The 12,767-nt window shown below is 37.8% G+C and overlaps 1 protein-coding gene across 1 annotated transcript in view; it reads left to right on the top strand.

The window, feature by feature from the left end:
- The first annotated feature begins 642 nt into the window (after positions 1-642).
- The window catches only part of rft1 (RFT1 homolog), a 60,239-nt gene continuing 48,114 nt past the window's right edge, over positions 643-12,767 (top strand). Inside the window, exon 1 of the mRNA XM_028824743.2 lies at positions 643-1,095. Within this exon, the coding sequence (XP_028680576.2) occupies positions 1,033-1,095 (63 nt within the window). The 5' untranslated portion in view covers positions 643-1,032. The remainder of the gene's footprint in view (positions 1,096-12,767) is intronic.

Below are 12,767 nucleotides of genomic sequence, written 5' to 3'. Positions count from 1 at the left end.
AAGGATGTTGCTGACAAAGTCAGGTGCTTTTTGATAGTCTGGATCCAAATGTGCTTATCCAGCTGCTCCTTCATGTCAGTACTTGAGTGATCTTTATGTTCACCTCTGGATGAATTCGCAAAGTTTCTTTACAACTTTTTTGTCTTACGCAAAATATGCTCATCAGTTGGTCACAGATTCTAGGCAGACACGATTCCACACCAAGGAAAAAGGTGCCCCATGCAAATCGTTCATGTCTCCAACATATATTTGTTAACTTACAGACAAGTACTACCTAACTGTTTTATACAAATTCCTTATTTTAACATATGCGAACCGCAATTAGGACTTGAACTCAGGCAGCACACCTTACTGCTCTAGCAAAGATAACTGCTTTTACGCTTTGAACCAAAGCAGTTCAGCAGACGAGTGAGTGACCAAATCGACTGCTGACTGCGCAGATATCAGTGACGTCATTACGCTAGAGTGCCTCAAAATCACGTGATGGGAGCATTTGAAAGAAGCCTCGAAGCGGTGCTTCGAAACCTCAGTATCGAGCGGCCCATCACTATGGCAAAGTATTCCTGTGATTTTTGCACTATTCACCAATCCTATGCCCGTTTAAACCACTCCGGTACGGCAAGTGGTCATTCCAGACTATAAATATTTAATGAGAAAAGTCGCCGAGCATTTGTTAAACTCACTACGATTTCCACATAACTGCTTACTGCACAGGGACTAAGATTTGTAGGTGACAATTTATTTGTTCTGCCTCTAACAGTTTGTGACGTCTCGATACAGAAACCACGGCAATTGACCTTACATCACTCGAGCTGTTGAACAGTCACTAAAATATTCATAGAATGTAGCATTACTGATTACGAATTTTATTTTAAGAAATGAAAGTGTTACATTGACCTTTGACTGCTGACGTAAACAGTAACCGGAAAATGAGGTTGGACGCGGAAGAGGTGGCAAAAGCTCTTCGATGAACAACGGCATCTGAAATTTTTCTATAGAAATTTTACTTGCCGGCGTGCATTTTCTCTCACTATGACCTCCAAGGATGTTCTGAACAGCACTGCTAGACTAGCGTCTTATAACGTTCTGCTACAGGTGAGTGTACCCGGCGGGAATGCGAGACAAGGACTACACGCGGTCGCCTTCAGATGACGTCACCTGTTCGGTTTGTGCCGCCCGAGTCGCCCGCTGACGGACCGTGTGCGATTTCCAGTGCCGAGAGGGTGCTTTAGGATTATGTAGTCAATACTTTTAATTTGCCTCACTTATTTTATATCTCTTTTGCTTTTGAATGAGTTTTTGTTTCTGGTTTCTATTTGTTCATTATGTAATGAGTTGTTATCTCTAATATTTACCAAGTTAATGAATTGTAAAAATCTGACAATTGAAGAACATTTTATTATTACCATTTTGCAAGAACATGATCGATTGTGTTATGCAATAACGAGCTCAGTAATTAGAGGAGCGTAATAATTGCAGACCAGTGTTGTTTTTTTAATCCTGTCACAAAATTGAGGTATTCATTATAGGGTTGAAGGTGCTGAATCCAAATCTGGCAACAGACTTGCTCAATCATATGTAGTTTTTGAGAGATTGGAGATTTTAAAATGGGAAAAATAAAATCTTTTAGATAAAAAGATGTATTTTTAAGATTAAGTATTTAGACTTAAAAATATAAATTGTCACGTACATATATATATATATACTGTATTAAATAAAATTACTGCTTACTAAAAGTAGTCACTTGGTAGTTTTTTCTTCCTCTTACAATCCTCTGTAGGTGTTTCTCGGTGGAATGACCAACATTCTAACATAGACTCCTTTTATGCCCAATCTAACCCTGTGAAAAATTTGTAAAACCGGTAACTTTTGTTGTCTCAATAATGGAAACTTTTGTATTCTTTTACCGTTTGCTTACCTGTACCCTCGTCAAGACAATGGATAAATCAGCCCATCCTTGCATAATTCTGTAAAAAAAAAAAAGTTTAACTACTGTAACTTTTACTTTTCTTGACATTAAAAACACATTTTTCTAACCTTCTAAATGTAAATTCCTGGCTGTTTAGAAGGAATAAGAGAACAACAAATGTCTAACAATGTCTTGATTCTGCATTGTTTCCACCTCAGGTAACATTAAGAATGAGGCATATTGCAATTTTCAGCTCAAAATATACTTAGCTTGAAAAATACTTATGCCATTAAACAAATGCAACTTATTTTTAAAAAATAGCAGTTTTGCAGTATCTTGCAGAAACAGTTTGTGTTGAGAAATTACAGTTTCAGAAATGGATTTAGCACAGCTAAAGCTATAAAGTACACCAAGTTTTTTCATGTGACAATTTTGATGCAGACTGGTGTAATTAATGACAAACACTATAACTTCATTGGGACTTCTCAAGTGTAAGCATGGAGAACAGTGCTCTGTTTTCTTCAGGTTAACCAATAAAAACATACTAGATGAGAACTTAATATAATCTGAAGTTTAGTTGTTAACACATTCTGCACGGCACTTGTGTTAACACATTTAGGGATGCAATGAGAAGTGAAACAAAATAACACTTTTTATTGGCTAACTGAGTAGATTAGAACATGCCAGCTTTCGTGGCAGCTCAGGCCCTTCTTCAGGATTTTTTTTTTTTTGTAAAAATATATTTATTTGCACAGTAGAAACTACAATCAATATCAATTTCCAATGTAGCAAATTTAACAAAACCAGTCACTTTTCTTTAACCTCTTTTCCCTGAAACTGTCATCATCCTAATATATTACAACACGGATTCCATTTATTTACATATGTTTTGGCTTAATTTTAATTCCTATTAAATCTTTATTCGTATTAAATCATTCCGAAATAAGCCCTTCCATCTCTCATTAGCAGCTGCAAACCCCCATCTCTCAATATCTTTTCTTTTCCAAATTCTTTTTCACCCATTGCACATCTGTTTACACAGCTTCTGACCATAATACATCTTGCATCCCATATATACTTTGTTGTGCTAATTATAAGCCATATCAAGAAGGCCTCCCTTGCACTTCTTCCATTTCTGTTTAATTCATTCCCTTTTAAAATTAACTCATACAATATATACATTGACTCGGTTACAAGTATTATTAATTGTTTTACATTTTCCCATACTTGTTGTGTCCACCAGCACTCCCAAAACACAAGTCTGCCAGTCTTCATCTGGTCACAGTTTGTTCTTGGACATGTGCTTGTGTGTGTCAAACCCTGTCTGTACATCTGCTCCCTAACACATAATCTACCTCATACCATCATCCAGTTTGGATCTTTTAAGTTATTTTCCAGCCCTTTTGTCTGTACCACTTTCCAAACCCCCACTTCATACTTCCTTGTCAGACACGGACCCCCATTGTTTTCCTGACAACCTTATATAATTTTTTGGTTTAGCGGCACAAAGTCACATTTGTAAAGTCTTTGTATTTTATTTTCAGTTTTGCTGCATATTTGTAACCTCCTTGTCTTTGTTCTGCCTTTGGTGTCACATTTGTCCACATTGTCAGTATCCTCATTACTATTGTGAACCATAATTGTACAAAACATTGAAATTTATGTGTAATTTCTGAATGCAAGGCCTTATGTAAAGATGCGTAAAATACACTTTGCATCTTTAATTGGATATCTATTATATCCCTACATCCATTTTCCACACTTCTTTCAATGTCAAATCTCCTTATCCTCTCATACTTGCATCCCCATACAAATTAAAACACCATTGATTATACCTTAACCCCTAAATAATGAGGCAGAGGAAACACTGTCCCCAGATCCGTGAATGAAGACAGTATGTCCAATTTTACCACCAGTGTCCTACCTATGCAAGTCAATTTCCATCCTTTCCACAAATTCAATCTACATTCTATCATTTTTATTTTTCTTCCCAGTTTCTTTTACCACTTCCTATCCTGTTAAAGTTAACTCCCAGTATCTTTATACAAGTTTTATTAACTGAGAGTCCACAAAGGGCATCTCTCCTGTCGCTCCATTTACCAAAATGCAGGCCCTTGTTCAGGCAAGGTGTAATACAGAAACTGGAGTTACTTGTGTTTATATACACATAAGGAAAGAAACACAGATTCTAAAGCCTTTATGTGTGACAACTTTAGTTTCAAATTTTAACAGATCTCTCCAACCAAAGATTCATTTAACAAGAGAGGACAACAATGTATGATCAAGATCTTCTGATATGATAATTGTCCAACAAAGTCTTTTAAAGTTTTTAATGAGTTGTCTTTACAATGTGGATCTGTACTCCAATCTCCTTGGTCAGTAAATAGTCCACATATCTGGTCATAAAACTCAAGTCTCTATTCAAATCATGTTATAATGTGTAAAATTTACCCTTAGTTTAACTTCCCATTCTTTTCTGCACTATGATTGTAAAGAAAAAAAGAATATTAATTTAACACACAGAAAATATATTTTATATTGAAACCTTGCTGTAATTGGCATACTCAAATATAAAATGAGAATTAACAGAAATGTCAAACAATCTGTCCATTTTCTGAATCTGACTTATTCAATTTCAAGGTTAAGGGGAGCTGGAACGTATCACAGCATAACCAAATTTTTATATTCATTCATCTGTCAATTTTCCATTCTGCATAGTCCAATCCAGCATCTCTGAGGGGCAGAAATCCTATCTCGGCAGCACTGAGCATAAAGCTGGAACCAGCCCTCGACTTAGCACCTGTACTGCAGTATGTACAGTGGATTTCAGGAAGTATTCAGACCACTTCAGTTTCAGCACACTTTATTCTGTTGTGGATTTAATTTCAAATAGATTAGTGTGCCATTTTTGCTTATCAGACTACAATCAGTAGTCCATAATAATAATGTGAAAACATGTTTTCAGAAAGGTTTGTACATTTATTAAAGATCAAAAACTGAAATCTGTCATTCATGTACGTATTCAGACCCTTAATTCAGACTTTGTAGAAGCCCTTTTTTGGCAGCAATTCTGGTTTTGAGTCTTCTTGTGTAAGTCTCTACTTGAGTCTACTTGCTTTGCACACCTGGGTTTGGGCAGTTTATCCCATTCTTGCTGGCAGTTCTTCTTAAGCTCCGTTAAACTGGATTGGAAGCATCTGTAAACTGCCATCTTCAAGTCTCTCTACAGATATTCTATGGTGTTTAAATATGGGGCTTTGCTGTGCCGCTCAAGGATAATCATAGACTTGTCCCAAAGTCACCTCAACATTATCTTGGTTGTATACTTCAGTTTATTGTCATGCTGAAAGATGAACTGTCACTGCAGTCTGAGTTCACTTGCACTCTGAAGCAGATTTTAAAAGGTCCTGTATTTTGTGGAACAAAGACAAAAAGAAACAGAAAAAGGTTTGGGGAAGCCACCCCATATACTTGAAATAGCAATAAATGATCAAAAAAACAAAACAATTAAACAAAGAGATCTTTACCGACTGGAGTCCCCAATAGAAGTGAAATGAGTAAAAATGGCGTTTATATAGGAGGGCTGGAGAAAGTGACATCCTTAGACTTGTGGGATTTCTTTTGACCAGTCTGCAGAAGAAATGGAGAAAGGGTCAGTGAACACTGCTATCCCCTGGTCTGGCATGTAATTACATCCATTTGAGCCTGTTAACTGCCTCCCATGATCATGTGTATGGCACTGTATTTTTCTGCATTCATCCTTCCCTTTATTCTGACCACTGACCCTGACACTGAGAAGCACACCCATAACTTGATGTTGCCACAACCATGCATCACTTTTTGGATGTTATTAGGCAGGTGATGGGCAGCGCTTCGTCTTCACCAGACATAGTGTTTGGAGTTCTGCCCAAAGAGTTCAGTTTTTGTTTCATCAGCCTAGAGAACCATTTTTTCTCATGTTCTCAGTGTCTTTCAAATGCTGTTTGGCAAACTCCAAGTAGGCTGTTATATGTGCCTAATTGATGCAGTGCTTCTGAGATGGCATCCTGGCAGGTTCTCCCATCTCAGCAGAGGGCATTTGAAACTCTGTTGGAGGGATCATTGTGTTCTTGGTCACCTTCCTGCCCAGTTACTCAGTTTGGCTGGACAGTCAACTCTTGGAACACTCCTGGTGGTTCCAGACTTCTTCTTTAACAATTATTGAGGACACTGTGCTCCTGGGAACACTTAAAGTTTTAGAAATGGTTTTATCCCTTTGCCCTGATCTATGCCTCACCCCAATTTTATTGCAGAGGTCTACAGAAAGTTCCTTGGGCTTCATGACTTGGTTTTTGCCCTGATATGCAGTGTGAATTTTTACATTTAAAATTAAATCTACAGCACAACAAAGTGTGCAGAAGGTGAAGGGGTTTGAATACTTTCTAAATCCACTTTATTAATATGTATATGAAATGTTTAAATAAATGTTAAGATATTTAGCACAAAAAAGACAACATACTTATATATAAATATTCCATACCCCTTATAGAGTGGGAGGTCAGAAAAACATTTAGGACTTTAGAAATACCAAAAGAAGAAGATTCTCAGTTGCCACAGGGCAACAATTAAAAATACATTAAGTAAAAGCAGAAGAAAAATACCCTATGAAGCCATGCATTTGCTTATGTTAATTTATCCATTTTGGGCTATAGGAGAAATAGTTGTCAGAGAGCAAAGTACAGATCAGAAGTTCTAAACATATAGCTAAACCCAGAAAAAAAACCACTGGTGCTGTTTATCACCATCATTTTCCAAGTGCCTAGTTTCTTTACTTTTGTGGACACAGTCTCAAAAACGTAAGTCAAGTCAAGTCCGGGAACATGCACTGGTGCAGTGTGTTGCCGTATCCACCACACAACGAAACAGCTCAGGATCCCGGTTGGCAACCCCTCAGGCAGGCACACGGTCCAGTCCCACCACTCCAGAAATGACACTCTATCTGCCGCAGCCAGGTGTTACGTTGGTGATTCCTGGTTATACTAAGTACCTACTTTATTTTATTGAAAGTGACATGAGATGGAGTCTTTAGTAATCACCAAGGAGCACTTTTTGAGAATTGGTGTTGATCAGTGAAATTTGCAAAAATATCTTTTCACAGCAAATTTGCTGGGTTTGCTAGTTACCTTGTTTTCATAATTTTTCACTAACAATTCACCATGTGGCCATCTTAGGTGAACTTTTTTTTTCTCAGCAACCCATGATGCTTTACAAGGCCAGTGTAACATTACACAGCTGTAACGGCCAATGTTGGGTGGGACAGCCCTCGATTATACAATGCTGATCCCCTGCTAAACACATGTCTGCTCTTTCTTGAAACACATGATGTCATCATTTCTACATGGGGAGAACACACAAGATGGGACATTGTGATCGGAATAATCTGTGAGTGAATGCAGCTCACTTGTAATGTTTTCACATATATGTCGGATATAACTGTATGCAAATTAAAGAATAAACCATCAGTTTTCTTTGTGTGTGTATATATCTGCCTTCAAATCATACATGTGTGTGATTATGTATGTAATTCAGAGCATGCACCTCCAATTTAATATAGCTATACTCCAATCATATTCTCCTCTCCTAAAAGGTGCATCATTTACGTGCCACATTGAATCAGTTGTTCCTTTTTCACAAATAAAAGTCCACCATTTATTCTATCATTTGCATTCATTGTTGGGTCTGCCGTGTCTGTGAAAACGTTGTGAGTGTGCCACCTACTGGTGCAATGCTCTTCACTCGTGGCTTGATCACTCTAACCACTGTGTGCCAGTTCGCATATTCTCCCTTCCCAACATCAAATTCATGCTGGCTGTGTACTTTGTATTCTGAGGCGTGTGAACAACAAATGTGTTTATAGCAGTTTTATACCTCACTGAAATAACTGGAGTACCAACAGTTTTCAGATTAGATTTTTATTTTTTTTTTGTACATATGTAGTGAATCAATGTGAGTGATTGTAAATGTGAAATATTTTCATTGAATATTTTCATAGTTGTTTGCTAAAGACAGACTGAAATTCACATCTGGGAACAAATGTCAATAATGACTAACAGCAGCAGGAGAGGATTTGTCGAGGTTAAATAATATGCAAATGCAGTCAAGTGCGAACCAAAGGAGAGAGGCAGCAATTCACAGCTGGCTCTCTACTTTGGTTTGCACTTGACTACATTTGCATATTCAATGATGTTGTGCTGGTAGTAGGGGTTGTTTTACATTAAAAAAAAAAAGAAAAATAATTTTTTAAATAAAATTTCACAGTTACATCATGGGCATTTGAAGTGAAGCAATTTAGGAAAAATCAAAGAAAGACATCAGCATGACATGCACACTGATAAATTAATTAAAGATTTAAAAACACAACACAAATTGGCATTGGCTGTGTCGCTTCTAGTGTTTCATTGTGTTATCTCTCCATTAAGGGTCACCATAGTGCACAGTTTAAGAACCACTGGTGTATAGAGCTGTTGTAATGCAAAGGGGCGGTGTTACATGAGACAAGCATCTCAGATGGGTTAAGCCAGTTGCATTTTGTAATCAGTCACCTATAAAGGTTATCATTACTGTGAGATATGAGACGTGTGTGTAATCACAGTTGATCCAGCATTTTTCTGATTTCAGCGTGTGAAAGCGTGTTTCCTTTGTAACTGAGCTGTCTCTAGAGAGCAAAATCACAACCCAATATGTGACATCACCATATTTGAGACAAAGCGAATCCAGTGAGGTAGGCTCATCATTATTGAGAACACGACAATTAACTCTACTAGTTAGCAATCAGCTCATGGAGTTTAAAATTAAGGAAAATGTGTTAATTATATTGTGTAGTTAACTAAAAAAATGCAATAATTTATATATATTCCCAATTATCCATCCAACCACTCATTCTCTAAACCCACAGCTGTTATCTGTCTTCTTCACTGGCAAATTCAAGGAAAACTGAGTTTGAAGTATAACCAGTCATCTTTTTTTGTTTATATATGAAGAAACCTTTACGCTTCAGCATATAATAATATTGAACAGGGCCGGGACAAGAGTGAGGCAAATGAGGTACTTGCCTCAGGTGAACAATGGGAAAGGCCTCCAAATTGATGAAAAATGAAAATTAATAAATTGCAAAATAAAAAAAAGAAAAAAGCCAAATGTATGTTGCAATGTTCATCAAATACCTTAAGCAAACTGATGACGCTCTCGCTCGATACACTTGTTTCCCCGTATGATGTCACCCTAGTAAGTATTTTTATTTAATACTTATTAGTAATAAAAAACTACATATACAGTGCATCTGGAAAGTATTCACAGCGCATCACTTCTTTCACATTTTGTTATGTTACAGCCTTATTCCAAAATGGATTAAATTCATTTTTTTCCCCTCAGAATTCTACACACAACACCCCATAATGACAACGTGAAAAAAGTTTGAGATTTTTGCAAATTTATTAAAAATAAAAAAATTGAGAAAGCACATGTACATAAGTATTCACAGCTTTTGCTCAATACTTTGTCGATGCACCTTTGGCAGCAATTACAGCCTCAAGTCTTTTTGAATATGATGCCACAAGCTTGGCACACCTATCCTTGGCCAGTTTCGCCCATTCCTCTTTGCAGCACCTCTCAAGCTCCATCAGGTTGGGTGGGAAGCGTCAGTGCACAGCCATTTGAAGATCTCTCCAGAGATGTTCAATCGGATTCAAGTCCACACTAATCTACACTCCATGAGTGACAAGGCCTTCAGCTGTATAGCGCCCAGACTCCGGAATGACCTACCGAAATTAATCAGGTCAGCTGACTCCATGAATTCTTTTAAAAAACAACTCAAAACTCATCTGTTCAGGAAGGCTTTTAGCTCTACTTGACTTTACTACCCTTCTCTCAGTTTACTTCTCCGTCAAGATGCTCATGTAACCTGTATGTGTGTGTGCTAGACCATCAATTATGTTGTGTTTTTTTTTTTCAGAATTCACTGTCTTAATCTTCTTTATTTATGTATCTGGTTTGTACAATGCTATATACTGTATACGCTGCCGTTCTTTACTATATTCTGTAAGTGCCTTGAGCATGGGAAAGGCGATATATAAATAAAATGTATTATTATTATTATTATTATCTTGACTGTGTGCTTAGGGTCGTTGTCCTGCTGAAAGATGAACCGTCACCCCAGTCTCAGGTCAAGAGCGCTCTTGAGCAGGTTTTCATCCAGGATGTCTCTGTACATTGCTGCAGTCATCTTTCCCTTTATCCTGACTAGTCTCCCAGTTCCTGCCGCTGAAAAACATCCCCACAGCATGATGCTGCCACCATCATGCTTCACTGTAGGGATGGTATTGGCCTGGTGATGAGCGGTGCCTGGTTTCCTCCAAACATGATGCCTGGCATTCACACCAAAGAGTTCAATCTTTGTCTCATCAGACCACAGAATTTTCTTTCTCATGGTCTGAGAGCCCTTCAGGTGCCTTTTGGCAAACTCCAGGCGGGCTGCCATGTGCCTTTTACTAAGGAGTGGCTTCCGTCTGGCCAATTTACCATACAGGCCTGATTGGTGGATTGCTGCAGAGATGGTTGTCCTTCTGGAAGATTCTCCTCTCTCCAAAGAGGACCTCTGGAGCTCTGACAGAGTGACCATCGGGTTCTTGGTCACCTCCCTGACTAAGGCCCTTCTCCCCCGATCACTCAGTTTAGATGGCCGGCCAGCTCTAGGAAGAGTCCTGGTGGTTTCGAACTTCTTCCACTTACGGATGATGGAGGCCACTGTCCTCACTGGGACCTTCAAAGCAGCAGAAATGTTTCCGTAACCTTCACCAGATTTGTGCCTCGAGACAATCCTGTCTCGGAGGTCTACAGACAATTCCTTTGACTTCATGCTTGGTTTGTGCTCTGACATGAACTGTCAACTGTGGGACCTTATATAGACAGGTGTGTGCCTTTCCAAATCATGTCCAATCAACTGAATTTACCACAGGTGGACTCAAATTAAGCTGCAGAAACATCTCAAGGATGAACAGGGGAAACAGGATGCACCTGAGCTCAATTTTGAGCTTCATGGCAAAGGCTGTGGAAAAATGTGGAAAAAGTGATGCGCTGTGAATACTTTCCGGATGCACTGTACATAGGGGTGCAAATTTATCCTCCTGCCTCAGGTGAAAATACGTCCAGGCCACGCTCTGATATTAAACATTGTTTGCCTCTTGCAATATATTTCAATGACACAGCATACTTTTTAAAATTGTAGCTGGATTGTTACAGGGTATTTCCAGATTCAGTGACTTTTCCTCATACTCAAATACTGTCAGTTTCTTGCTTGCTTTTTACATAGAATTAAATAAATTTTCAGCTTAAGCATTTCTTTCAAATTCAAAGCAGGACCTCTTCCCCCATCTACTGGTAGAAAAAAGTAGTGTTTTTAGGTAGTGGATGGGGAAATTCCCAGCTATTCATATGCAGCATGCTATAGAACTTGCTGCAGGCAATTTAGGAAAGAGAGCAAGTTATTTTTTTTTGTTGTTTTTATTCCACAATATATTGGTTATTTTATGAATTGCAAGGGTTGGCAATGACACAGTAATTTATAATATCACTGTATTTCATGTAATATCAGAAAATGTTCCATAGAAGGCAGAACCAGTAGAATTCAAAGGAAGAATCTTAAGAAGGTACAAGTACTCTCACAGCTTACATCCTTAAGAACAGAAACAACATTTTTACAAGAGACCCACTTTAAAAGTTGGGATTAAAAGTCAGATTTTAGATTCTAATCATGATAAGAAAACCAGAGTCATGACAGTTTTCATTCACAAAACAATTCCATTTTTGGTGACAGGTGTAATGTCTGACACCGAAGGGTGATACATCATGGTAGTAAGAAACCTGTGCAAATCTAAATTAGTTCTTACTAATATATACTTATCAGATATAGATGATGGAGATTTTATGATTAAGTTACTTGCTTTGGCTTTCAGTATGAGCACTGTAAAATACTAAAGAAATACAAACAGGAAGGGTTGTGGTGTCAGAGATCACCACATTTAATAGCAGAGAGGCTATATAAAAAGAGATAAAAATGAAAACAATAATTTTCATTTTCTACTAGACTAGAGATCTGTTGCTTCTGCGGGATGATGTGGTTTTGGTAGAGGTGGATCCAAAATTGAACTGTGACTTACAGGCATTTCATCTCTTATGGTCAGTGATGTCACTGTTCTTCAGATTTCTTCTCCATTCTAGGACTGGAAGAGGATGAGAGGTTAGTACATGTGTCTCACTCCAGCCTGTGCCCTGGTTTGATACTTGCAGAGAACCTTCAACACAGTTCCATAGCGCACATGTGTGACAGCACTCATAACCTTATAACAGGTAGAAATTTTAATTGTGTGTTAAATCCCATTTCAGTTGCTGAGGAACTTTCACAATTTAAGTTTTGTAATCTCTTTGAACCATGAAGATTTCTGCAGTAATTCCAAATTCGGGAGAATATTCTTTTTATTAGTACATCATTGTTAGTCAAGAATTATTTTTTTATTAATAATAACTTACTGTGTTTGTTAAATCTAGCAAGCACAAAACCATTGTAATCTCTGCCCATGCTCGTATTATTTTGGGTCTCAAATCATTATACCGCACAAACCCACCTCACAGCTGGTAACTTAATCCATTAATGCTAACTGATCGGTACTTATACTGTAAAATACATCTTCACACAAATTGATATTTTCTAAGACACCGAGGTTTATAAGGGAAAAACTCTGGGAAAACCCTGGGAAAAAGTGAAGGCAGATTTAAGAGAACAGATTGTTTTATATATTACATACTAGCAAAATACCCGCACTGC

The sequence above is a fragment of the Erpetoichthys calabaricus genome, chromosome 18, assembly GCF_900747795.2.
Source record: "Erpetoichthys calabaricus chromosome 18, fErpCal1.3, whole genome shotgun sequence".
In the NCBI taxonomy this organism is placed as follows: domain Eukaryota; kingdom Metazoa; phylum Chordata; class Cladistia; order Polypteriformes; family Polypteridae; genus Erpetoichthys; species Erpetoichthys calabaricus.
Note: the sequence above shows the minus strand (reverse complement) of the source record. Positions and strands in the feature narration are given on the sequence as shown.